The 27767-nt window shown below is 43.1% G+C and overlaps 2 protein-coding genes across 4 annotated transcripts in view; both read left to right on the top strand.

Annotated features, from left to right (window-relative positions):
* The window catches only part of PLAU (plasminogen activator, urokinase), a 420354-nt gene that overhangs the window by 18419 nt on the left and 374168 nt on the right, over positions 1 to 27767 (top strand). The window lies entirely within an intron of this gene.
* LOC142182962 (erlin-1-like) lies at positions 11 to 27764 on the top strand. 3 transcript variants are annotated; one of them, XM_075257791.1, is made up of 12 exons: positions 11 to 101; positions 7895 to 8008; positions 8149 to 8230; positions 12706 to 12752; positions 15960 to 16021; positions 17620 to 17745; positions 18168 to 18245; positions 18331 to 18385; positions 19583 to 19674; positions 20060 to 20149; positions 22713 to 22792; positions 26068 to 27764. In XM_075257791.1, exons 2-12 carry the CDS (start codon positions 7896 to 7898, stop codon positions 26260 to 26262), a joined length of 1020 nt encoding a protein of 339 aa, XP_075113892.1. In that variant the 5' UTR covers positions 11 to 101; position 7895; the 3' UTR covers positions 26263 to 27764. The 3 variants fall into 3 exon arrangements, with proteins under 3 accessions (XP_075113892.1, XP_075113891.1, XP_075113893.1); XM_075257790.1 differs by having other exon boundaries at positions 47 to 113; XM_075257792.1 differs by lacking the exon at positions 11 to 101 and adding an exon at positions 124 to 230.

Genomic DNA, 27767 nt, shown 5'->3' with positions numbered 1-27767 from the left:
ACGGCGGCCAGAGCGCGTTGCTATGGTTACAAACGAGGCCCTCTAGGGCTTCCGTAGTTTGGAGGTGCGCCGGAACGCAGAGTATGAGAGAGTGAGACCCGGTGAGTTTCGGAGTAAGTAACGTGGGTACTCCCCTGAGTTCTGTGGAGCGCCGATCGCCGGCGGACACCGGTATAGACGTTGTGCTGGGGGTGGCGAGTGCGAAGCTGCAGCCTGCTGTGCTGCCTGGGGTCAAGTGGCAGCTTCTGGCAGATCGAGCTGACGGTCCAGGGCTGTATGAGCTGGCTGGAGTGTGGCGCACAGGACAGTGTGTGCAGACGGCGGCGCACTCCTCCGTATACGGGCACAGACGGCGGCACACTCCTCCGTATACGGGCACAGACGGCGGCACACTCCTCCGTATACTGGCACACAATATACCGTGTATGTCCTGTACGGATACAGCCATGAGCTAGAGCAGATGGTACAACTTCCTGCATTTACTTGGCTGAGACATTGGATGCAGCAAGCAGAGCCTCAGTCAGCTCCAATGCAGACGGAACTGGTAATGGACGAGATCCAGGCATTTAGTGGTTAATATGTGTGTGCCAGCTTCTCACTGATCGGCAGGACTTTGGTTTTCTGTGGATATAGGGACCAGCTGCAGCTCTTATCCCTATCCTCTGGTCCAGCTCCAGTGACCCCATACTGGCGCTTGTCAAAAGGAAAGTGTGGCAGCCGATCACTGGCCTTGTGGTGCCTAAGCAGGAGTGGATTGAGTAGAAGTATAAGAGCTTCCTATATATTTCCCATTCCTTTTGTAGCCATTCTTGGTTATGGCTCAAAGAACTGCAGCAAAATCTGCAACAAATAAAGCTGCTTTTCCGCAATGTGGCCTTAAAGGGATTCTACCATTAAAACCCCTTTTTTTTTTTTTGTAGATAAGGCGTCGGAATAGCCTTTAGAAAGGCTATTCGTCTCCTACCTTTAGATGTGATCTCCGCTGTGCCGTTCCTTAGAGATACCGGTTTTTACTGGTATGCAAATTAGTTCTATTGCAGCGATGGGGGCGGGCCCCAGCGCTGGAAATGCAATGGGGCGTCCCCACTGCTGATCGAGAACACGATCTTGCGACGCCTCTATCTTCGGCTGGCTCCTCCCCTTTTCTGTCGTCTTCCTCCTGCGTCACCTCCGACGCCTGCGCAGTTGGCTCTGCCAGTGAGACACTAGTAGAGCCGACTGCGCATGCCGGACAGCAGCTATAGTTCCGAGGCCGCAATTGCACGCATGCGCAGTCGGCTCTACTAGTGTCTCGCTGGCAGAGCCAACTGCGCAGGCGCCGGAGGTGACGACGTAGAAATAAGGGGAGGATCCAGCAGAAAATAGAGGCGTTGCTGGAGCCTGTTTTTGAGCAGCAGTGGGGACGCCCCCATCGCTGCAAGGGAACTAATTTGCATACCGGTAAAAACCGGTATTGCTAAGGAACGACGCGGCAGCGATCACATCTAAAGGTAAGAGACGAATAGCCTTTCTAAAGGCTATTCTGACTTCTTTTCTACAGAAAAAAAAAAAAAACTGTTTTAATGGTAGAATCCCTTTAAGGATGATCTGTCACCTCTATTCTAATAAATACCTGTGTATATATACAAGTATTATACATTATACTGTATAATTCCAAAGCATTTTTTCTCATAAACTTGTGTGAGACTGATGCCCCACTTTGTGGAAAAGAAGCCCTTTTATTTTTTTTTAACCCAAGTCCAGACGTGACTACAAAAGGAATGGGAAATGTATAGAGTGTACTTATATTTCTACCTTCTCCACAATGCACTCCTGGCTTTGGCGCAAAAAAAAAAAAAATGCAGCAAGATCTGCAAAAAACAAAACAACCCCCCCCCCAGCTTTCCCTTATGAAAGGAGTACATCCTACAGTATGTGGTGCTGTCTGGATGGACACCTCCACAAGTGGCAGCATAATTCTAGGCACGATACGGTTATAAGAGAAATGGTCCAGAGTTGTTATTGATTGAGTTTCTTTTTAAGGCTAGAAAGGGTGAAGGGTCTTTTTTTAAAGGGGTACCCCTTTAAAAAGCACCCATAATGCTTCCTAGCCGATTAGCCTTAAAAAGAAACTGAAGGCAGACTTATTTGATAACAGAATAGGTAATAAAGGTATGGTATTGGGGGTCCCACCATTGAAACTGCACTGGTCATTAGAATAGGGGTCCTGAGTTCCCTGCTCCAGAGGAGTTTCAATGCAGTGTTGGACTGATCTAAATAGATACTGTAAGTTATTGTCTTTGTTAGACCCAAAGAACGGGAATAGAATGGCATTTTTGGGCTTGGGACCCCCAATAATCATACATCTATTACCTATCCTGTGTGCGTGCATCTCCTCCTGGCCTGTCAGTTTTAGGAAATACTAAAGTTCCCCATGAAATAATTCTAGAGCATCTTCAATTAGAACTCCACATTGATAGCTAGGTATTAGCAGTTTGGAGAAGTGCCCTTGCCCAGGCTGGTACTGGCAGAATTGGATGCTATGACCACAGTGTTACGCTAGGTTCACACCAGCGTTCGGGTCTCCGTTCTGTGGTTTCTGTCTTCTGCATGCAGAAGACGTAAACCTGTCAGATCGGCTCCAGCCGTGAGCGGTGGTGAGCATTTTATGCTCTCTGCCGCGAAGCAGTTTTTTTTTTTTTTTTTTTTTTTTTTTTTTTTAAATCGGACACAGAGTACTGAATGTCCGACTCTGTGTCCGGTTTAAAGAAAACTGTTTTGCGGCGGAGAGCTTAAAATGCTCACGGCTGGACATCTTTCAAACCCATTCAAATGAATGGGCTTGAAACATGCCGGCAGGTTTCAGTCTCCTGCCTCTGTTTTGTGCAGGAAATGGAAACCTGCAGAACGGAGACCGGGCGCAGATGTGAACAAGCCACACATTACTAACTGGTAACCTCAGTTCTCAATTTATCATAAACTTCTAGGAGGAACAAACAGAGAAACACTGCTATATAGAGACCAAGAAAGCATGCTTCTGAATTGTTTGCGGAAGTATAAACCCATTTACTAAAATAGACATATCAGAATTGGTGAATCTCCTCTTCCATTTCTCCTGCAGTCGTACATCAGGTGCTTTCTTTTCAGTTTGATATGGAATCGGACAAAAAAATAGCTATATTTTATATATATATATATATATATATATATATATATATATATATATATATATATATATATCACACAGTTGAGATGTACACAACCTCTAGAGATCATTCACACTGTCCTGTACATCTCCATGTTATTTCTGCCACCATTTCTGCTCAGGCTGTATATACTCTGGCTTTAGTATACACTGGTATTCTTGTATTTACATGGCTTACAAGGTAAAGCTTAGAGCATGCAGTGGCTGTACAGACTGATCACATCTACAGTCATTCACATTCTGTTTTACAGTTGTGCAGCCTGCCTCATATTTTGTGTAGTAGATCTGTTTGCTTTTAATAGATGCAGATTTTGGCAGATTTTCAAGAGTTGTTTGGTTAGGCAGAAAGTTTGCTCACAAGAGGCTGGGCTCTGGCGGCAGCTGCTTGCTGGGACAGCTGAAATCCTCATGTTGCAATGTGTTCTTTTTACAGATCTATCTGGTGCAGTGAAGGGGTAAGACACCGTAATATAGTAGCTGAGAAAAAATACCAACGTCTGGTGATGACATTTTGAGGCCACAGTCAATTGAACGCTGATTCTACAGTAAATATACATAATATAGTGCTCTGCTAGTGAACAAAGTAGAATTTTAGGGTGGTGGCCTTCATACATGCAAATAGATGCCTAAATCTTATTGTAAGGCCCAGTTCATATCTGATCTCAGTTTTCTGTTAGGGGAGTTTGCTTGGGGATCCCCTGAATGGAAATCTATACGCATAAAAGAAAATTACCTGGGAGACCCCTCGGAGCCCATAGACTTAATGGGGTCCATGTAGTTTCCACACAAATAATGCACAACAGCACTTTTCTCTCTGCATGTTTTGCACGGAAACTACACGGACCCCATTACAGACTATGGATTTGCAGGTTTGCTTAGGTAACCGCTTTTTTATGTGTATAAGTTCCCATTTGGGGGTCCCCAAGCAGACTCCTCGAATTGAAACCCAAATGCAGATGTTATCCTGGCCTAAGCTTGGCCTTAGAAAACGACAATTTTACTCTTCCAAGGCAAGGATACTACTGTAACAATGTCCGTTGCTCTGATCTTTCAGAACATCACTAAACTTACTAATGGCTGTGGTTCTGAATCTGTCAACAGGGTGAAACATATTAAACCAGCAACACAGATAGACAATAGATAAGATGAAATATCCAGCTCACCGTATTTCTGTAATACAAAGTCCTCTGAAGAGCTCGGCAAACAGGTGGACTCGTCCTGTCAGTAATGATAGACTCCAAAAAGTAAAATAGGCCAGCTACATCCAGGATGACTTCAATACTGCAGTACTCCAATCTTTAAAATATAACTTTTATTCCAATTCCATTAAAAAGTTACATAGTAACTACACGCATGTTCACAGAAGACGGCGACGCGTTTCGGGTATGTCACCCTTCTTCTCAGCTCAACTCCTTCCACTAACCCACTTCATTATATACTACAAGGTCCACATGAACACGCCTACCACATTTATATGATTAACCCATTACAAACCATACACAATAATATCAATATATCTCAAAACATTTAAATTTTGAATAGTTAATAGGTCATCCATATACATACATAATACAAATATCAAAAAACATTTGGAATATTTAACAACTTTTTTTTACAACTAGATAGATAGTATAACCATGTTAGGCAAGATAAGGGTTAAAAGTGCGGGGCATTTCCAGATGAGAATGACAAGAATGTTTAAAATAAAACATAAAACCTACATGAGAGAAATATGGGTTTTGATGGTCTGAATGTTCGGTCAGACTTAGCATATATCTATTGAGATACAACTAGATAGATAGTATTACCATGTTAGGCAAGATAAGGGTTAAAAGTGCGGGGCATTTCCAGATGAGAGTGACAAGAATGTTTAAATAAAACATAAAACCTACATGAAAGAAATATGGGTTTTGATGTGGAGGTATCCATATTGTTTAAAATAATATGAAATATGTGGATAGTAGACTATGTAGCTCATGATTTCAAATTTTACTGGGTTGCGAGTCACATGACCGATCATGTGATCAGTTTGTGTATCTGCGCATGTCAGTTTATCCCGGGACTTGGATGAGTGTAATGGAGGTCTTTAGCGGAAGTGTATTTAGGTAAGTACGAATGCATAACATATGAGGAAATGCAATGTTGGGTGGAGATAACATTGAGGATGGAATGTGCGGTAACGATGCGGTACTTGATGTTAAAAAGTTGTTAAATATTCCAAATGTTTTTTGATATTTGTATTATGTATGTATATGGATGACCTATTAACTATTCAAAATTTAAATGTTTTGAGATATATTGATATTATTGTGTATGGTTTGTAATGGGTTAATCATATAAATGTGGTAGGCGTGTTCATGTGGACCTTGTAGTATATAATGAAGTGGGTTAGTGGAAGGAGTTGAGCTGAGAAGAAGGGTGACATACCCGAAACGCGTCGCCGTCTTCTGTGAACATGCGTGTAGTTACTATGTAACTTTTTAATGGAATTGGAATAAAAGTTATATTTTAAAGATTGGAGTACTGCAGTATTGAAGTCATCCTGGATGTAGCTGGCCTATTTTACTTTTTGGAGTCTAGCAACACAGATAGGTCAGGCTCACCTGAATGGAGCATGCACACATCATGGACATTCGAGCCTCTGTTGCACCTATATTCATTTATTTCAGAATCTGCAAATGGGTCGTCTGGCACACCAAGGGCAACTCCACTGCTCCGTCCTGCCATGTCCTGCACTGTTCTAACACGCCACACAAATGTGAGGGCACTGCTTAGTATAGGTCCCTCTATCTATGTATTGGACCATTACCAGTCCGAACGTAGCTCAGCTGAGCCTGGTTGAGATTGGTGAATTCATCCAATACATGGACTGATTTTTCTAGCCTGAGCTCTGCCATGTTAAAGCAGCCCGTGTGAAATCTCTGAGCAGTGTCCCAGGGGTTTATATGTCGTATAGCGTCTAAGGCCCCTGTGTTGGTAAGCGAACCCCAGTTATGTATTTTTCTTGAATGTGTGTTGTCTTATATAAAAATTCCTTATTCCTGTTCATCTTCTGTTGTGTTTACATTGCTGGTCAATTGACTTCAGTGGTTTTATGTGTATACAAGGGAAGACTGTCCTTTCTGGCTGTTTTATTACCCCTAGGAAAACAGAAGTCCAAGGAGGGAGAGAGGGGTTACTGAACCTAAACCCACCCCAGACACAGCTCTCCCCACAGCCAGGAAAACCCCTTGGAGGGGGGCTACCTGGAAGAGAGGTGTGGTTGGATATTGCAGACGACTGTGGTGTGGATCTATTTCACAGCACACTGGCCTGTTCTTTTCTATACACAACACTGTGAATTTCATGGTCTCTTATGTGGGCCGACAATGTGCCAGAGATGACTCGCATGCGGCACATGGTGCATGGGGACTGTACCATAAAAATGGTGATGTCTTGTGTCCTTTAATAGACACATTAATGGAAAGCCAATTACCAGTTTTGTGGCTTTAAACCCCAGCACGGCTTCTGGTTTAGGGCCCCAAAACTGGTCAGGGCTCGTTCACATCAGCGTTGTCCACTCCGTAGTTCAGGTTTCCGTTTCCTGCCTAAAACAGAGGCAGGAGACGGAAACCTGCAGGAGTCTTTCTCACCCATTCATTTGAATGGGTGAGAAAGATGTCCGGTCGTGAGCGGCGGTGAGCGTTTTAGGCTCTCCGCCGCGAAACCGGGTTTTATAATCTGGACACAGAGTCGGACATGCAGTACTCTGTGTCCGGATTAAAAAATCCGGTTTCGTGGCGGAGAGCCTAAAACGCTCACTGCTGCTCATGGCCGGACCCGGTCTGAGCTTTCCGACTTCTGGCATGCAGAAGACGGAAAGCTCAGAACGGACAGATGAACTCAGGTGTGAACCTAGCGTAATGGGTTCCTTTTTAGGTCTTATCTGGACAAACTCATTTATGCCCCACTTGGCATACATTATTTCTCTTCCTTTATGAGCCAGAAAGGAAAGCTCCTAAGAAGCAGGTTCAGCCTATGCATTACAATGATATTTGTTTATTTCTATAATATAAGGTTCACACTAGCGTTTAGGTTTTTATCCTTTGGGTCCGCTTAGGGATTCAAAAGACTGAAACCCTGTCTGCTTAAAAAATGGTTACACGTGGAAACTGTAATGGGGTCCGCTTGACTTTCAGCGGAATCGGTGGTCTCATACAGAGACTCCAACATAGCTGTGAACCTAGCCCTTAGGCCTCATTCACATCTGCGTTGGTAATCCATTCGAGGGGGTCCGCATGGGTAGCCAAACGAAGGCATTGGCAAGCGGTGTATAGTGAAAGCACACGGACCGCATAGACTATAAAACTAGTTAACGATCTACTTTCCTGTCTGCATGACCCGTGCTGAGACCGTACGGAAAGCACACGGACCCCATTATAGTCTATGAAGTCCGTGTGCTTTCACTGCACACCGCTTGCCAATGAGTTTGGTAGTCCGTTTGGGGAGGGGGGGTCCCATGCGGATTCCCCTGAACGGATTACCAATGCAGATGTGAACGAGGCCTTAGACACATTCAGTGGCTACCACAGGGGAACGAGGCAACTTGTCTCAGCGTAGTCAGCTGCTCAGGAGTCACATGCCTTAAACGTCTTGTTTGCATACAATACGATTTCACTTGCAGTTGTTATACACTACTAATATGTAACCTGAGCTATGTTTTCTATGCAGAATGACAATGGCACAGCTGGGAGTGGTGGTTGGAGTGGTGACTGTCCTAGTTGCTCTGATCTTACATTCGTCCATACATAAAGTAGAAGAAGGTCACCTGGCAGTGTATTACAGGTAATACATACACTGATATGCCTCACCTTGCTTTTGCAGTAAAAACTAGAGCAGAGAGGAAACGAATAGCCAGACCTTTTCCTTATTGCTATAATTATTACTTTTATTTACTTTTATGTATCCGTTTTTGTCTTCTTTAGAGGAGGAGCCTTGCTAAGTAGCCCTAGTGGACCTGGTTATCACATCATGCTCCCTTTTATCACTTCTTTTCGATCGGTGCAGGTAAGTGATCCTATGTTTGTGTGCTTTTACACAGATGTTAAAGGGAGCACCCTACTATCTGTTTCCATGACAAAGTAGGTGTTGAGTGCGTATCTGGTCATTGGGGGTCACCCTGACCTCCACCGATCACAATACTGGAAGTCCCATGCTCCTAGTGTGAATAGAGTGATATGCACAATGTCACTCTATTTAATATTTGAGACTGATCTAGCTATTACTGCATGAACAATCACTGCTTCAATCAAAATGGGGACATGGGACCCCCCTATTCCTATGTACTCAATGTATACCTATAAACCCAAGTAGCATTATAAACACTACAGCTTGAAAAGTTCTATTATAGTTCTGGGCTATGAAACATGCTGGGACTCATATATGATAGATAATGGAATACAGTTTTATGTAAATTCACCTGTTGCATAATGAGTTATATGCTTTTACTTGATAATGTGTAGGGGTGTTAACATAAATTAACAAAAGTGATTTCCGTTGTCTGAAATGAGGAAATGTCACTAGATATCTTTTGTATGGCTAGTTAAGGCGACGTTCACATCTCCCTGACGAGAGATCTGAGCAAAATCAGGAATTTTGCTTGCTGTCTATGACTAACATCCCATCCGTAACAACACAAGCAGCTAGTCAGATACCTAGACTAGACTAGACTGTTCTTACACTAACTTTGAGCTGTGAGAAGCTGCGGACTTTTCTGAGCAGTGTACAGGCAAGGGAAGCACAGAGCAGGTAAGCTGTTATATGTACCTGCTCCTCCCTCTGAATTCTTGTATTCAATCGTGAGCCTGTTGGTTTCCTTTGTAAGCCACTATCACAAAAAACAAAGGAAGTAGAGGGTTGCAGGGGATTTGTTGTGGCTGACCTGCAGCAGTTGCCATAGGTTTCGTGCATTTTTTTTTATTTATTTTTTTTATGTAGATTGTGAGCCCCACATAGAGCTCACAATGTACATTTTTTTCCCTATCAGTATGTCTTTTTTGGAATATGGGATGGAAATCCATGCAAACACGGGGAGAACATACAAACTCCTTGCAGATGGTTTTTTGCCCTTGGAGAGATTTGAACACCAGGACCCCAGCACTGCAAGTGCTAACCACTGTGTGGCCCCTGGTTTCGTGCATCTTTAAGGCTTTGCGCTGTGCGGTACACACCAAGATCACTGTGTCACCATTTCGCTGCCACTCATCCATTCATTTATATGAGTCTTGCCTTGCAAGACTTTCATGGCGACATGTAGCCCTAGCCTAAATCTTATATGTACTACGTTGCTTTTGTTTATTACAAGCTGCTAGGAACACTAACCTGCTGCGATTACTATCTTTTTATGTGTCATTTTTGAGTGATGTGTTATGGTGAAAAAAAAAAAAGTATATACAGGAAACAGAAGTTTTAGATGCTTGGGGAGTTTGACTTGCATTGTTTCACCTTTTTCCTGAGGTGTGTAAAAATAATGAAATGGGTGCTAAAGATAAATTCTACATAAAGGATTTAAAATAGCACAAAGGCCACCTGTCCCGGTGGCCTCCCCACATGGTTCAGTCCTGCTACTCCACTGTGTTTGTAGGCTGAGTTCACACAGATTTTGCGGAATCGGCGTCAAACTCCGGCTCAAAAAAACGCCTCCCATTGAAATCAATGGGTTCCTTTTTCCGTGAGCGGTTCCCGCTCAAGGATAAAAGAAGCAACATGCTCTTTCTTGAGGCGGATTCCGCAGCTGAATCGACCACGGACGTCCACCTCACGACACTCCCTTCATTTGGGCCTAATCCAGAGTGTAATGCCGCTGATATGAAACAGAGTGAAAAAGAACATGGGGAAATACAAGCTCAAAGTCCCCATAGAGTTCTATGGGTTCCGCTATTTTTTTTTTTTTCCACTAGCGGAAAAAAAGCTTCCTTCAGGCAGATTCCGCCTGCAAAAACCAACGCAATGTCCATACACTGTGCTGAAGAAATTCATACGGAGGAAAATGGTGACAAATTTGGTGTGGAATTTCAGCGCTGAAAAAAAAGCCTCCCATTGACTTGAATGGCTTCCTTTTTCTGCTAGCACTATGTGTCACCAAAATAAATGCAGAAATTTGAATAATCCAAATGATAAAAATGTTATAGCCTGTTATATATGTTAATATTATATAAAAAACTGAAAAGGTGTCCTGAACCAAAAAATAATCCGGTACTGAAGTGGTTAAAAAATAAAATTTTACCCTAGACAACCCCTTTCATGATTTTCCAATTTTCCCCACTGATTATACCCAACTTGCACATGCTGGGAAAAGCGCTCTTCTTGCACCAGTTACTTTGCACAGTGTGGCACGTAGTGTTTTCAGGAGTACGCAGCTACAGATAACTGCGCCAGAGATAGGGTTGTGCTTCCTTGATAGCCTTATGAAATTCTCCAGAGCCTGTGTCTGGTGTACGTGAGGTTATCTCCATTCCTGTCACTGCAGACAGGCTCTGTCGCCACTCGTCCCCACACTGCATCTGTGCCAGCTCACAAGTATTATTACTGCTCTGTCTCCAGTTCATACACACTGGTTACTGGCATAGACATCCAGTTCTCTGTTTCCTCGTAGCCTGAGGTTGAATTACTGAAGCAGTTTTGCAGAGTCTGTGAGTACAGTGTAATAGGAAGACGTCCAGTGGGCGTTGAATTACAGCTCTGGTGATCTGGATCAGAGGTTAGGCCTCTGGCTGTGGTGGAGGAGGTGCACTGGAATGGCTGATAATGGTCTGTTACACTGCACACACTCTACGGGTAACCTTTGCCTCACTACTTAACAGCAAATGAATACATTGTTTTTGCCTTCTGACTGCTGAGAGAGGTTTCACAGGATATGGCTACTTAGAAAATAGATATAACTAGCATTTACCCGCGACTTTGTCAGCGGGTCGCGGTTGGGGACGATGTTGCAGCGCTGACGGACCCCCAGTGACTCACAAATCCCTCTTTTGCGCTGGCCCCTCTCGCACGGCACACCGTGAACTCCTCCCCCACAGGCTGCGCGCCACTGTAGTACGTGCAGACCACCGAAAGTCGTCTTGCGCGGCCCCGAAAACACTCCTCCATGTCCTCCCTACTCCAAAGCCCTGTGCACCCCACTGTCCCCCCTAATCCCTCTCCCCAAAGGCTGCACAGGTGCCCCTCCACCTCTGGCGGGGCCAGAGCTTACTCTGGGTGGCGGATAAGAGACGGAAGTTGGCGGCCCCGGCCTGTCAGTCTTTCGCTTCGATTGCAGCCTATGGCAGATAGACTGCAATTGAAGCACCGGTTTTATGCAATGCACTGCATAATACCGGCGCCTCTATTGCAGGCTGCACAGCGTAGGCTGCAATAGAAGCGAAAGACTGACAGGCTGGGGAGCCAGCGCAAGACTCCCGGCTGACATAGCAACCTGACGCCTGCCCCGGAGACTTCTCCGGGTGCCGGCGTGGAGAGGGGACATGGCTGCGCCGACAGAGGAAATGTGTTCAGGGTGAATGTGGTTGATCCCTGAGGACACCGGCCGGGACACCAACCTGGGGCAACCCCCCTACCCATCGCCCTGTATCCGCTGCACTGACCATTTATGTGGTGTGTCGGGTGCACCAGCCGCCGGCATGTGCGCTCCTCTTTAGCCGTCTACGAAGTGACAGTTTGTAGGCAGCCTGGGATAGCTGTGGCGCCGGGACCATGTGGGCTGCCGCCATCTTCCTCACTGTTTCCTTGCTCAATCAGCACGCCCACATTTAGCCCCCAACGTATGGTACCACAGCCCTGGCTTCATAGCCCACCCACACCCAGCCATGCACCAATAGGAGGTGCATGGACAGACCAGCGCTGGCGCAATGCCAGCTTGTACAGCAGAGCCGGAGGGTTCTTTGGAGGGTCACGGTGGTGATATGGGGTGAGTGACCCACATTTAAAGTAGCCTATCCTTCCTTCCTGGACAATATGTCTGTGTGTGTGAAATTTCAACAAAATCCATTCAGCCGTTTGGCTGTGATTGAGGAACCAACATCCAAACACACAAACACACATACTTTCACCTTTATGATATTAGTAGGATTGCTCACCTAACTTCATCCTATAAGACCAATTATTGCATACATAAATATTATAGGTATATATTGAATCATGTGAAGTCCAGTGGTTGGGCCTTGTGATTACTTTTGTCTAAACATGGGTAAGATTTATGCCCTCTGTGTCCTAGATATAAGGACTAGCACTCGCCACAGTTTGGACAAGCACTTTTGTTCACATTTGCAGTTGTCAAATACCTTGTTTTATCAATTTGAGGATGGAAGTCACATGTAGTGTGGTGTGCAATGATGGCCATGGTCGTGTAGCTACCGCGTGAAGGCCATGCTTCATATAGACAGCAGCTGCTACATAACACCATATTGTGATGGATGAGCAATAAATAAATGCATACATGTCATGTAATTTAAGATTATGCATTGATGCTTTATTTGTTGTTTTAGACTACTTTACAGACGGATGAGGTGAAGAACGTGCCCTGTGGTACCAGGTATGTGCATGTCACCCACAATGTTATACTTACACAGAGCCTATTGAAATTTCCCAGGCTTTTCTGGCATTAACTTCTATCACAGGCTGCACAAATTGTCTCATGACCACTAAGGCCTCATAGACCTCTGTAAATGAAAAACTAAAAAAGTTATGGGAGATGGAAGGCGGGAGCCAAAGTTAGTGGAGTAGAAGCAGTGGTGCAGACCCAAACCGTCAAGACAGGGACACAAAATATGCAGCAAAAAACGGTTTATTTAAAAAGCAGCACAATAAATTAACCTTTACATCAGGCACAGGATAAGCAAAATAAAATACAGCCTTAACTTCCAGCAAAAAGGCAAGACAAAACCTGCTCGGCTGAGCGCTAACTAAACAGATCTGTACGTGTGGCTTACTACCAACCACACGACCAAAACAAAATAGCACAGGGACTTTCACCAGGCTCTGTGTGTCAGGACGAACCAAGTCACTTCTTCTCCTCCCAGGATCCTCCATGAACTGCAGGATCTGCAACCTTTTATGGGTCAGTAAGAGGCCCAGGATCTACCGTATTTTTCGGACTATAAGACGCACCGGACCATAAGACGCACTAGGTTTTAGAGGAGGAAAATAGGGGAAAAAAAAATTTTAAGGAAAAAAAATTGGTGAAATATTTAATAACCTAATAATATAATATTTCACCAATGTAAATAGAACCGGGGGCTTTCGGACACAGGGATACCAAATGTGTATGTGTTTCACAGTAATGTTTTTGTTTTATATGTATTCTAGGGATATGGGGGTGATTTGAACATGTCTGTCTGTCTGTCTGTCTGTCTGTCTATCTATCTATCTATCTATCTATCTATCTAATCTCATCCATGGATGGAAAGAGACACCCTGCTGTGAAGCTATGCAAGAAGAGAAAAAGGGGCGGGCCAGACGGGTGAAGGAGGTGTGGTTTTCTAAGCAAACTTGAAAACACGCCTCCTTCTCCCGTCTGGCCCGCCCCTCCTTCTCTGTCTGTGTGGCTTCATTGCACGAGCCAGATCTGAGAGGCAGTGAAGGAGGGGCGGGCCAGACGGGAGAAGGAGGCGTGGTTTTCTCGGCAAGCTTGAAACTAGGCTTCCTTCACCTGTCTGGCCCGCCCCTACTTCCCTGCCTCTCATATCTCGCTCCTGCAAAGACGCGACACAGACAGGGAAGGAGGGGCAGAGCAGGCAGGCACCGTGCTGCTCTCCTTTTGATTCTCATAGACAGGACACAGACGCTGCACACGCTGCATTCGGACTATAAGACGCACACACATTTTCCTCCCATATTGGGAGGAAAAAAAGTGCGTCTTATAGTCCGAAAAATACGGTACATCTGAGGCTTACTCCAGATCACCCAGAACCACACATGTCTCAGGAATCTGAGGGAGCTATACCGTGACTCCACATAAACTACAAAACTTTAAAGGGGCTGTCCAGCCCCAAATTGATTTTTCATACTGTGGAAAATGTGATCTGTCAACATATCGGCTGTTCTGGCAGTCTCTAGGTTAGTGAAGGGGAGCATGTGCAGTACTTCTCCTATTCAAGTAATAAGAGTGTTGCGGCAGCTTCATCCACAGTATAGTGCTGGATCGAGGGAATGGCAGCACCGTTGCTATTTGAATAGAAGAGGTGCTGCACGTGCTCCACTTCCAGCACCTGGGGGCTGCTTGAATAGATGATCTGTATGGGGTCCAGCTGCCAGACTCCTCCACCAACAGATGTCATACTGATGGCTTGTCTTGTGGATTGGAATTCAGCATCAATTTGGGACTTGATAACCCCTTTAAGACCGGGGGCCCGACGGGACGTAAACGCCGTGATTTGCCCGCAGCGGAGACGCTGCGGGAAAAATCGCGGCGTTGTACAGTGCAGGCAAAGTGGATGGGATTCATGCGAATCCCATCCCCACTTTGTGGAAGAAATTGCAGTGCAGACATGTCAATTATATCTACGGACACGCCGGCAGCTTTCCCATAGATATAATTGTAACAGAAAGTCCGCAGAGGAAAACTCTGCGAACTTTCTGTTGAAAGCGCTGCTGAAAGAACCGCAATACGATCACGCAGCGGTTCTTCCCGCAGCCCTTTCACTGCGTTTATGGCCCGTGCGGCCTTAGCCTTAATGTTGCTTGTTTCTGTTAAAACGTGCCGATCCCTCAAGGCGTGGAAGCTACAATATCTCTGAAGGTGTCTTCTGCTATCAGGATGCTAGCAGCAGGTCCTTTATATCCTACAGAAAGATTCTATTGATCCGTGATCCAGTTCTCACTTGCCTATTATACGTATTTTCAGCAACAGACAGTGGTTAACATGTCCACTGGTCAGTGGCTGTACAGCCCCACATGTAACAATGCACTGTGTGTTCTGAAAAGTTTTGATGAAGTCCAACCAGACAGAAACGGTGCCGTCCGTAGCTGAGAAATTGATTTGGTTATAACCCCGCATTATGCAGTAAAGACTTCTGGGAAAGTCGGGCATGATGTTCAGGGTGCTTCCCATAGAGGGCAGCATAACAGAGGTACTGTCTCCCTGTTTACATCTTGGGAGACAGATTTGCATATTCTTATCATAGCTAATGTAATTTTTTTTTCTTCTCAGCAGTTCTGTTATGTTTTCTGCAGGATCAGCCAAGTCAGGCCGGACTTTGCTCCCCACACTGACCTTTTTGCTGGATCACTAGTTACCCTTTTTCGTATCTCTTTTGGTAGGATCTAATAACTGCACAATGGGAACAGCCCCACCCAGACCTACTGTCTTGGAGATATTATGACCCTGTCATCTTGTTATCACAATTTGGTTCCTGTCAAAGTTGCTTAAATCCTTAAGCTGGCCATTTTTCTTATTCTTCTAAAAATTGACCGAAAAAAATGAATTGTACATTTTTTGCCTAATATAACTCTCTTCTTCATAGCTGCCGCTGTTGATAATTTATTTTTTTATGTTTCTTAATTGCATACACTCTTGCAGATATTGTCTTTGGTCGGTTTCAAACCTCTGACTTCAGCTCTGCAAGGCAACAATGCTAACCCCGGAGCCTTTACTGTTCAGTGGTTTCAGTGTAGTGGCTGACTGGGTTACATGTACAGATAGATATGTGATAACAAATAAAATGTCCTTCTCAACACAGAGCTGTAGATGTCCTTTGCTAGGTTTCCTGTCTGGTAATTGTCATTTTCTCTCCTCTTCCAGTGGTGGTGTAATGATTTATTTTGACCGTATTGAAGTAGTTAATATGCTGACTCCTTCTGCAGGTTAGTACTGTTGTGTCTGCTATTTATTTAGTCTCTATCCACTTGAAAAAGAAAACAAATGTGGGATATGCATCTTATATTAAGTGTCTAATACTGTTTGTCAACTTCAGGGCTCGTTCACATCTGCGCCCGGTCTCCGTTCTGTAGGTTTCCGTTTCCTGCACAAAACAGACGCAGGAGACGGAAACCTGCCGGCATCTTACAACCCATTCATTTGAATGGGTTTGAAAAGTCTCCGGCCGTGAGCGCCGGTGAGCATTTTATGTGCGCCGCGGCGAAACCGTTTTTTTTAAAACCGGACACAGAGTCGGACATGCAGTACTCTGTGTCCAGTTTAAAAAAAACGGTTTAGCTGCGGAGAGCATAAAATTCTCACCGGCGCTCACGGCTGGACTCGACATGACAGGTTTCCGTCTTTTGCATGCAGAAGACGGAAATCTGTGAACGGAGTGCCGAACGCTGGTGTGAACCCAGCCTAACTTTTGCTAAGTTAAATTCCTATTAGTTTGCAAAAAATCATGGTCAGGCTGTCTTGAGGTCTCATTTAGTGGAAAGGTGGCCACAGAACTACACTGTGTAATATATATAATTTATTTCTTTACCAATGTCGCTTTTTAGGAAAGAGTGACTTATGATCAGGCTCTTGGCCCCTTAGATAAATTTACAACAGAACACAGTATCTTTCACTTTGTATGTTCATATTACAGTTTTCAGTGATAATTTTTTTTGCCATAGTCACATAGCATTATAACTACCTGGAAAGTATTTAAAGGGGTATTCCCATGTCCCTTGCTCACCAGTCTTCGCTGCTGCAAAGACTTTTCTTCCTGGTTTTCAACGTCAATTGGTGGGTGGGGTTTCATATGCAAAGCCATACTGTCCGACTACCTCCAGTTTAGCTCTGCCCCCATATTAGCGTGTAGCTCCGCCCACCACATAACTAGATCCTATGGGACGACTGAAGGGCCTGTGATGTCATCAAAGGTCCTATAACACTTGGATTTAGCTTGTTCTATATAGAGTCGGCAAAATCCTACTGGGCTAAGGGACCAGGTCCTTCTACCCATTAGCTTTTAGCCTGCTCTATATAAGAAGGCTAAATCCTAGTGAGCTGAGGGACTAGGTCCTTTAGCCCACTAAGATTTAGACTGTTTTATATAAGAAAGCAGCACTCATTTCCCCCCTCCTTTATTTGAGAGCAGGAATCTAGGTCACAGGAACAGCTACAGACACAGGCTCGCTCCCGTGCACTTAGCCCTTCCTCCCTCCCCCCTGAGAGCAGGCAGCTACATCACTTGGGAAATGAGCAGATAATCCCAAGGGCCATAGAAACACAGTGTCAACAATGAAATGAATAAATTAAGATAGTGGACAAACAAAGCAGTTTTGCTGAAGCAGTGTATTTAGGAAAAGTCTTACATCCACATTAACAAGCAGTATAGATAGGATCCTTGTTATGGGACAACCCCTTTTAAGAATTGTTCTTTATTTTTCTGATAAAACTGTAGAAGCTATAGCTTGGTGGCTAGCTGTACATCTGTTCAATAAACATGACGCTTGTCTGTCCGTCTGGTCATCAGTCTTTATTTTCTTTACAGTATATGATGTCGTAAGGAACTACACAGCAGATTATGACAAGACTTTGATCTTCAACAAGATCCACCATGAACTGAATCAATTCTGCAGTTCACACACCTTGCAGGAAGTGTACATTGAACTGTTTGGTGAGTGTTATACAAGCAATAGACTATTGGTCCAGAAACAATGAAGGTTGATTTACTAATCCTGCCTAATATTTACAAAGTGTATCCTTGAAAATGCGCCAAATTTTTTACAATGGCTTATGCTGTATGACAAATGTGGTGTTTCCAGATAAACATATTAAACACCCTTATACAACTTTACACCACATATTGGTTAGCTTATTTTGTGGCAAAATTGTCAATTATTCTAGTTTAAGACAAACCTCCGTTTATATCTAGATCACAACCCCCTGTGTCAAAGCTTGTATACAGATTTTTTTTGTTTTCGGCATGATTTGTGCAAGAATTATGTGTCTGGGAATTAACAGAAAAGCACGTGACTATGTCCATGGCTTTAGAAATTGCAGTTGTTCTACATTATAGGTTTTCTAATGTCTGTACAGATCAGATAGATGAGAACCTGAAACTGTCACTTCAGAAAGAGCTCAATTTCATGGCTCCTGGACTCACAATACAGGCAAGTTCTGGTTGATAAAACCTTTAATAATAATCTGGTGTCTCAACTCAGTGGGCATCAATACTAACACGTGTGTCTTTTTCAGGCAGTGCGCGTTACAAAGCCAAAAATTCCAGAAGCTATTCGAAGAAACTTTGAATTAATGTAAGTGACAAGTCTGGTCTATAGGCTGCTTGAGACTTCAGAATCTGTGTATAACAAAGGGATGTCTTTGAACAGAACAATACAGCGATGTACACACAAGCATATTGAAATCTATGGAAAATAAAGTCCTGTATTTTGATTGTAGACTTGGTAGGTTCCTTTGGGATCCAGTTGAGCGTTGTGCCTTCTGTATATAGCGCAAGACATAATGCGAACATAGCCTTATCTGTATAACATAAGTAATGGGGAAGATTTATCGCTCCTTGGATGCCAAAACATGAACTTAGCATTTATTTGCTTTATTTTGTGGATTAAAAACAGAATTACTATTTGGTGCCACCCTTGCTACTATCCTAAAAGGGGGCAGCTGTGGGCAGGGCCATTTACATCAGTTTCCTGGTGCATTGCTGATATGATGGCAGAAGTTACTTTGTTAAAGCTGCAGTGAATGAGAATTAATGATGTGTCAGACTAATAAAGACTGAGAACAGCCCTTCACATAGGCAGCAGGGACAATGCATGCAGAGCGCCCCCATCAGCGTTTGTCTTTAAAGAGAACCTTTCACCATCTCTACCAACTTTAATTCTTTCCTTTATTTAATAGGCACTGCTCCACGGATACTGGCACAGTCGGAATTGTCTCTATAGTGCTATTTGTTTTGGTGCTCTTTATTGTCAGGTGTTCTGTGTCAGGCAGGATGAAGCCAAGGTTGTAATTCTGAGCTCTGACACCTGCTCCAGCCTGACAAAATCCTCCTGACAGTACAGCATATCGCTATCGAAACGAACAGCTGACTGTGTGGGGACTAGAGAAGAAATTCCAACTGCGCTGGAATCCATGGAGCAGCGGCTACTAACAGAGGTGGTGGAAAGTGGTCTTGCCCTGGTCTGAAGAAATGCTCTCTGGTACTGGCAGGTCTACCTCCTACTTGTACTTGAGGCAGAACAGCGTTTACTGAGTTTATAGTAGTAGGTTTACATGATGTGGAATTAGATGTCTGGTAATAATCCTTTTTGGACTCTACCTGTCACAGTGTTTACTATTGAAACCATTTTTACAGTTGTTGTTTAAACCTTTAGTGCAAAGTAGACCCTAAACAGATCTCTGTGCTGCAGCGTGTACTTGAGAAGGTGATATTTAACTTGGTTGCATGCAAAAAGACTGACTTATGAATGCTTTCTATTTTTATTTATAAGGGAGGGTGAAAAGACTAAGCTCTTGATCGCGGCGCAGAGACAAAAAGTAGTGGAAAAAGAAGCCGAAACAGAGAGGAAAAAAGCTGTAATAGGTAACTATAAAACTGTGGCAAGAGGAAGATACTAGAGATGAGCGAGTATATTCGATCGAATACCTCCCCTGCATAGATATTGGTGTAAAAAAAATAAAAAGCGCCAGACAAGGTGGGAGGGGAATCAAATTTTTATTGCGTTTACCACATGGTATTCGACTGAGTACACCAATACCTATGCGGGGGAGGTACTCGATCGAATACGACTCGCTCATCTGTAGTAGATACTGCATATGGTTAGGTGTATTTGCAATTTGTTGAGTAGACTTTCTGGTGATCTAATAGTTGCTATTTGAGCGTCCTAGCAGGTGAACTGCCTTAATATTGAATGACTGTGTGTACGTAAAGAAACATTTACTATATTCCCAAATCTTATTATTGATAGAGGCAGAAAAAGTTGCGCAAGTGGCCAAAATCCAGTTCCAACAGAAAGTAATGGAGAAAGAAACTGAGAAGAGAATTTCTGAGATTGAAGGTCTGTCTGCTCACCTTTTAATTGAATGGCTTTTTCAGAAGTATAATATTGATTAATCCCTGCTCAAGATACATCATCAATATTGGGTGTGGGTGGTGGGTGTCTGACTCCCAGCATCCATGCCAATTTGCCATTTAAGAGGCTGTAACACTGCCTCCATTTTGCAGGGCAATGATGTAGGTCTGGTCACATGACCATACTGCAGCAAAGTCCAAGTCAATGGAATGAGTTTAAGCTGCAAGATCAAGCACAACTACTATTAGGGAGCCTTCACACGATGTAACGCTGCGCTCATTCTGATCGTAAAAAGACGTTCAGAATGAGCGCGTAAAAAGCAGCTCCCATTGACTTGAATGGGAGCCAGCATACGTGCACTCCTCATTGAAATCAATGGGAGGCTTTTTTCCCTATGTTTTCAATGTATTACGCATGAAGGCTCCCTTAGAGTGTTTGGCATTGTGCCTGCTATGCACTGAGTAGCTTGCATTGACTGTCTCAACACTGCAAAATATTCAGATACGATTTTGAGGGTACCAAGAGTTGAGCCCCCACTAATGTGATATTTATGACCTATGAAAAGGGAGAAGGCCCCTTTACTGCTTGTAGTGTCTTGTGTTTTATATGAAAATGTATTTAATTTATAGTTTTTCTGGCATTGCATTAAAGCTGCTCTTGAAGAGCTGACAATATTAACAATTTTGGCTTTGGCTGTGCGCGGAAATAGATGGAGCAGAAGGGTTATATGTAAAGGGAATCTTCAAATTCATTTCCTTACAATGTGCTGTCTTCTAGAAGCCTACTATTAGTGGCTCTTTACTGAATAATAGGTGCCATAATGATTGAATGTAATATGTAAAACCATCCTTTTAGGCTGCCCTTAGCCTTAAAACATTAACCCCTTCAGAAAAGCCATTAGATGATTTTTTGACATAGTCAGGTAATGGACGTCAGAAATCTTACTTTAGTTCTCCGTTCCCATATATGCAGCCAACAGTGAGGGCTCTGTACAGTGTATATAAAGGTCTATCAAAGCCTTTGAGACCAAAAGATGGTTTTCGAACAATTAGTAAGAACAAATGTTTGTTGCCGATCACACTTCATTGGGGTATCACTTGCTTTCAGGACAAAAAAAAAAAAAAAAGTATGGAAAGCCCATTTTCCTGTGTCATAAGGACTGTGCTGCTGGCAAAGAACAAACATACATGCTCTGGAATTGCTTTAGCAGTCATTTTTCCTGCATCTTCTCTGCATCAGGCTAAGGCCCCACTGGGCGGAAACGCAGCATTTTGGGCATTGCGAAAACACAGCGGAAAAAAACACTGCGTTTTACAGTAGCAGCATAGTGAATGCAATTTTTTTCTAATCCTAGCCACACACTGCGGAAAAAATCCACTGCGGAAAGGCTGCGTTTTTCAAAAACGTTTGCATTTTTGAAAAACGCAGCATGTCAATTATAGTTTTTCCCTCCATAGATTTCTATGGAGAGTGTGAAAACCGCAGCAAGAACGCAGCATGATAAATGTGTTATGGAAACTCCACGGAAAAGCATCAAAATCCGCAGACAAAAACCTCACTGTTTTGCTTGGTTAAGGCTAAGGCCTCACGGGCCGGAACCGCCGCGCTAAAGCGCTGCGGGAACAACCGTGGCGTGAGCGCATTGCGCCTCTTCCCGCAGGGCTTTGAACAGAAAGTTCATGGAGTTTTCCTCCGCGGACTTTGTTACAACTATATCTATGGGAAAGCCGCTGGTGTTTCTGTAGATATTACTGACATGCTGCAATTTTTTTCCACAAAGTGGGCATGGGATTCACATGAATCCCATCCATTTTGCAAGTACTGTAAAACGCCGCGATTTTTCGGCCCATGGGGCCCCGGCCTAAATAGCAGAGGCCCATAATTCTTTTATTTTCAACATAGCCTTTCAATTACCTTTATTGCACATGACAAACTTGAACAAAACAGCAATGAAAAATTCAACAGAAAACTCGTATTAATTTCCGCAGCACAAAACTGAAATACGCATGTACATGCAGCGTTTTCTCTGCGTTTTTTTGCTGCGTTTCCGCCCAGTGGCGCCTTAGCCTCAGCCTGTGTAATGGGGTAGGTGCAGAACATGCACTGATAGGTGTGTTTTCTCTAATACCGAACTAATAAGTAACTTTATGTTCACGTGTGTCTGATCCCACACATATACGGTTTGCCTACAGATTCTAGTTCCACATGAAATCCACTCAAAATATGCATCCTATGCATGTGAATGAGTATTTCCACATTTTTATTCACACACAGAAAACTTTTCAAAAACATACTGATAGGGAGTTTAGATTGTGAGCCCTATATGGGAGAGTGATGATATCTAGAAAGCGCTGTGGAATATAATAGCACTGTATATTTAAGCAAAATAAGTAACATCATTTGACATTCTTTAGTAAGATTTGTGTGTTTAGCGTACTCTGAATATGGTTGTCAGAGTACTCTAATAAATGTGGGCTGATCATTAAAGTTTATGATTAATATTAGGCTATTAACCTTAATTTTTTTATTTATTTTTTTTGTATTCTAGACTCTGCTTTTCTTGCCAGAGAAAAAGCAAGAGCCGATGCTGAATATTATACGGCTTTCAAGCTTTCAGAGTCTAATAAGGTAAGACAAAGTGGGAAAGGTTGCATTTTTTCAAGTAAGTCTTCATACACCCACAGGGTCTCTATAGTGAGAACCAGTAATGCTCCTGTCCTTAAGACGGGTCTAAGCTTGTGAACCACTTTATTTTCTGCCAAATTTGTGTCATTATTAAATCTTGTAATGTACTTTATTAATGAAACTGGCGTCTTTTCCATGCATTCCTGTGCTGAAATCTACTTCTGTCCATTTCACTATTGCTAGCTGAATCTGTGCCCGGTTTCCCTGCATGGGCAGGCTCTTTCATAATGCAGGATGGCAGAAGCCGGGGGTGGGGGAGTCACTTCAAACCGTTCTACCTCTGGTATTATAAAACATAGAGCAATACTTCTATATGACATCATGATCACCGTTTACCTTTATTTATAGGACTGATTTATTTCTATGCAGCTGCTCCCAATCCCAGCTGTGAGAACTGTATTCCCCCCCCATCCTCAGCTTCACTGCATTATACATGGAGCTGTCCATCTCTACTCGAGTGAGAGCCAGGGTACAGTTGTCTGTTAGCAATAGTTTAAAAAAAAAATAAAAAAAAAAATCTTTAATAACATGCTCCGAAGTTTCCTATCATCCCCTGCACTATGGATATTTAAAGGGATTCTACCATTTAAAACTTTTATTTTTTTGTAGATAAGATGTCGGAATAGCTTTTAGAAAGGCTATTCGTATCTTACCTTTATACGTGGTCTCCACCGCGCTGTTCCTCAGAAATACCGGTTTTTACTGGTATGCAAATGAGTTCTCTCGCAGCGACGGGGGCGGGCCCCAGCGCTCAAACAGTGATGAGGGCATCCCCATCGTTGCCAGAGAAGTGTCTCCAAGCGCCGCCTCCTTCTTTGTCCGCCTCGTCATGTTCAATGTCTTCAGGCACAGGCTCGTAACCTAGTAGAGCAGGCGCACAGGCCACGGGAAAATGGCCGCTAACAATACTGTGCAAGCGGCCATTTTCCTGTGACCTGTGCGCCTGCGCAGTCTGCTCTGCTAGAAGTTACAAGCCTGCGCCGGAAGATGTTGCAGATGACGCGGCGGACGAAGAAGGAGGCAGCGCTTGGAGACACTTGTCTGGCAACGATGGGGACGCCCTCATCACTGTTTGAGCGCTGGGGCCCGCCCCCATCGCTGCGGGAGAACTCATTTGCATACCAGTATAAAACGGTATTTCTAAGGAACGGCACAGCAGAGACGACGTCTAAAGGTAAGAGACGAATAGCCTTTCTAAAGGCTATTCCGACGTCTTATCCACATAAAAAAAATGTTTTAATGGTAGAATCCCTTTAAAGAGGAACTGTCACAGAGTAGAAAATGCTGAGGAAAATACATCATTTGATTCTTGCAGTTCCCCTGATCAGGTTGGAGTCTCTTTCTTGTGGAATTCTGCTGGTTCCTTGAAAGCCACATTATTGATTATAGTAGCGAAATACATAGCATACAATTCTGACAATTTTATTACTTTATATGTTAAACCAGTAAGCTTGCAGAGCTACCATGAAATCAGATTTCCTGACATTACTTGGTAGCACAGTCAGCAGAATTCTGGCAGCCGTATAGTGGGAATCGCACTCTCGAAGGAGCGGTTGCGATGTGCTTATTGTCTCTGTAGTTGCACTAGGAAATATATTATTATTATTTAACACTGCATACTATTTTGATATATATAATTTTATATATATTATATTTAAGTCCATTTCTGGATTTATCAGAGGCGTGATTTGCAGTTTTCCTGTTGTAGTCGGTACTATGATGCAGATTTGTATTGTAATTACAGGGGTTTTCTTGTGACTAGAAATTCGTTGCAGAAATTTGTGCAATAAATATGCCTTGTGTATGTAATAGAAACTATATGCATATGGGAGAGAATTTGATGCTAACTTTCCTCATAGTTTTTCATGTCAAATTTGCTGCAATTCTGCAACTCTACTTGTGTTACAAATGGATATCTGCATTGCAAGTCGATTTGCTCATGAAAACTTTCCTCAACCTATAGATTTTTTATTTTTATTTTTAAATATATAGTCACATCTACTTAGTGCTGTATTATACTGGGAGTCACTTGCAAATCCATGCAGAGAATCTGTAGTTAATATGCAAAGAGTCTATGTAGTCTTAAGGGGCGTTCACACTTGTGCCGATGTCCACGCTTTGTGATTCTGCCGAAAAGCCATGAGAGTGCTTAAGGGACATCTTACTGGCGGTCACTTTAAAAACGAAATAATTTCAATGGATTTTTAAAGCAAAGTGCCGGTGTCCATATTCAGCCTCTCTGCCGTGAGACCATTGTCTGAGTGCAAGAGCAATGAATTTTGGTACACACACTTTAAGATTATCTATGGATTGGTGTACTTGTACTAAAAGAAATTCACTCTAAAGAGAATGTGTCATGTTAAAAGTGGCACTGCAAGTAGTATGTTACAGAGCAGGGGGAGCTGAACAGATCGATACATAAATCTGTGGGGAAACCTGTCATTTTATTCATTTAAAGCTTTGCTCATTCTCCGCTTTGGAGTCGAGTGGGTGGTGTAACTTGCTGGCAGACCTTCCACTAACCTCCAAGTCCTGAATGAATGACACTAGAACATTTCTAACATGTCAATGCTCTGCCTGCAGACTACACTGCATCTTCATGAAACTGATTACATTTAAGACACTTGTTCCGTGTGCATCTATTAAAGGGGTATTCCCATGACGCTTGTTCACTAACCTGCAGGCTGTTGTGCTCTCTTCGCTTCCTGCTTCTCTCGGCACATTGGTGGGCGGGGTTTCACTTGCACAGAATTGGTTGTAAATGAATTACCACAGTGTAAAGCTGATGTAGCAGAGCTGGATTTAGTCAGTTTGCATTACATACAGAGGTATCGGACTCCCTATTTCAGTCCTTATCAATTAAGCCAAATTCAATTAAACTGATTGATAAGAGCTCAGAAATCCCGGAGCTCTCACCTCCCCTATCTGAGAAGCTCCGCTACTTATCAGACACAAACAGCTCAGAGCTGCTCCCAGCCCCTCCCTCCCCCCTGAGAGCAGGCAGCTACATCACTTGACAAATGAACAGATAATCCCAAGGGCCATAGAAGTGGAGTGTAAACAATGAAGTGAATAAATTAAGATAGCGGCCAAACAAAGCAGTTTTGATAAAGCAATGTATTTAGGAAAAGTCTTAAATTCACATAAACTAGTAGTATAGATAGGATCCTTGTGATGGGACAACCCCTTTAATTTCTTGTGTTGCATTATTCCCACAGCTAAAGCTAACACCAGAGTATCTAGAGCTCATGAAATTTCAAGCTATATCTGCAAACAACAAAATCTACTTTGGAAATGACATCCCAAGCATGTTCTTGGATTCCTCATCTACCGAAGTGCCACTTGTGAAGCAATACGCAGGCCTAACAGATGGTGAAAGTAAATCTCACAAGAGTAAAGGCAAGAAAGTATGAAACTCCGATACAGGAATCGTCAATCCAGCCTTGTGAAGCCGAAGCAATGGGGACATGTCCCAAACAAGCACAAGCGATCTAGGGAGAGCAACCATAAAGCATCGACTGCCACTCAGTATCGCCCCCTTTTCCCACCCCTTTTGAAGATGTTTCCTTCAGCCAGTTTGATTTGAGCTTCCAATAAGTGTTCCTTTTCCAGTTAATACTTGGCAGACGTGTTTGTGGAAGGAGGCAGCATGTTGAATCCTGTTGACCTGTTCAGCTGCACTTTAAGCAAACACTGGTTCTTGATCGAAATATACATGACATCTTTTGGCAAGCCAGAGACTTCTTTTGATAAGCTCCTTCCTGTTACTATATATAGGAGAATATCTGTACTGTTTAGTTGAAATCTAATAAAAAAAGGTGCATTTATATTTGACGAAGATGAAATCGTTGCACTAAAAGGACATTCGCCTCTTCAGAGAAAATGTGACTTAAGGATTGTATCTCCAAACAGTGCAGGTGACGCATCTCTAGACTCCAATATATAATGCCTGCCAGAATGATGGCAGAAACTGACTTTTCTAACAACAGTGAACTGGCCTAACATTTTGTATCTGGAGCGTTATGAAAGTCTTACAATGTTAACTGTTCTACAGCGGCTTTTCTAATGGGTTCTAACTTGTTGTCTTAATTTCACGAATCCAGTTCCATTTTGAAAGAAATCTCTTCTTTCCTATCCATATGTCAAAAGGGAAGGTCCACTATAACATCTTTCTTTTTTTTCTTCAAATTGTTCTAATACATCTAAATTGTAAAAAAAATAAGCACTTTTGCAGATAGTCTTAAATAAAATGATCCTATGGTTTTGTGTTTCCATGATAACAGACTACAAACAAACCCTTTGTAGTCTGATCCCGCAATCATACGCCCTTCTTAAATTTTTCCTGCTTATTACTAACGTACATCTGATAGGCTAGGGACAAATGGAAAGGAATAGCCATAGAATTTCCTGATGACCGTCTCCCTTCAAGAATGTTTGCAAAATTGCCTAATTTGTATTGAGAATGGTGGTTGATTGTGAGCAGCGAGTTATAAAGGACCTCAGTGGATTGAGATATATAGTTTTGTGGAAAAATACTTCCTGCTTCTGCTAGGTCTAGGAGTCCAGTGGGTGGGGCCTAACTAATGATTTACAGTCTTCCCTGATAACTGTCCAACACTAAGTAGCATTGCCCACCAGACTCTTCAGACCAGAATGGGCAGGATCAAAAAAAATAAAAAATCTAGTTTATGGTAAGTTTACGTATATCAATCTGCTTAGGTCCCCATGCTCCATATCGTGCTGCTTACAGACTGGACTGCATATACAAAGTGACAGGTGCTTTTCCCTCAGGGTATGTTCAAGGTGTTTTGCCAGGATTTTTGTTAAAAGTGAAAAAAGTATTTTCCTGTAAATTTTGCAAAGAAATGGTGGCAAAAACTGTGATGAAATCCAACATGTAAACATACCCTTTAAATAG

Source organism: Leptodactylus fuscus, chromosome 10 (assembly GCF_031893055.1).
Source record: "Leptodactylus fuscus isolate aLepFus1 chromosome 10, aLepFus1.hap2, whole genome shotgun sequence".
Classification (NCBI taxonomy): domain Eukaryota; kingdom Metazoa; phylum Chordata; class Amphibia; order Anura; family Leptodactylidae; genus Leptodactylus; species Leptodactylus fuscus.
This window is presented reverse-complemented; position numbering and strand designations above follow the sequence as displayed.

Excerpts from the sequence above, each read along its gene's own strand:
- LOC142182962 (XM_075257791.1), top strand. The coding sequence starts at position 7,896 with ATGACAATGGCACAGCTGGGAGTGGTGGTTGGAGTGGTGACTGTCCTA. Across the intron at positions 17,746-18,167 it reads AGTGTACATTGAACTGTTTG|ATCAGATAGATGAGAACCTG; the intron begins GTGAGTGTTATA and ends ATGTCTGTACAG. Across the intron at positions 18,246-18,330 it reads TGGACTCACAATACAGGCAA|TGCGCGTTACAAAGCCAAAA; the intron begins GTTCTGGTTGAT and ends TTTTTCAGGCAG.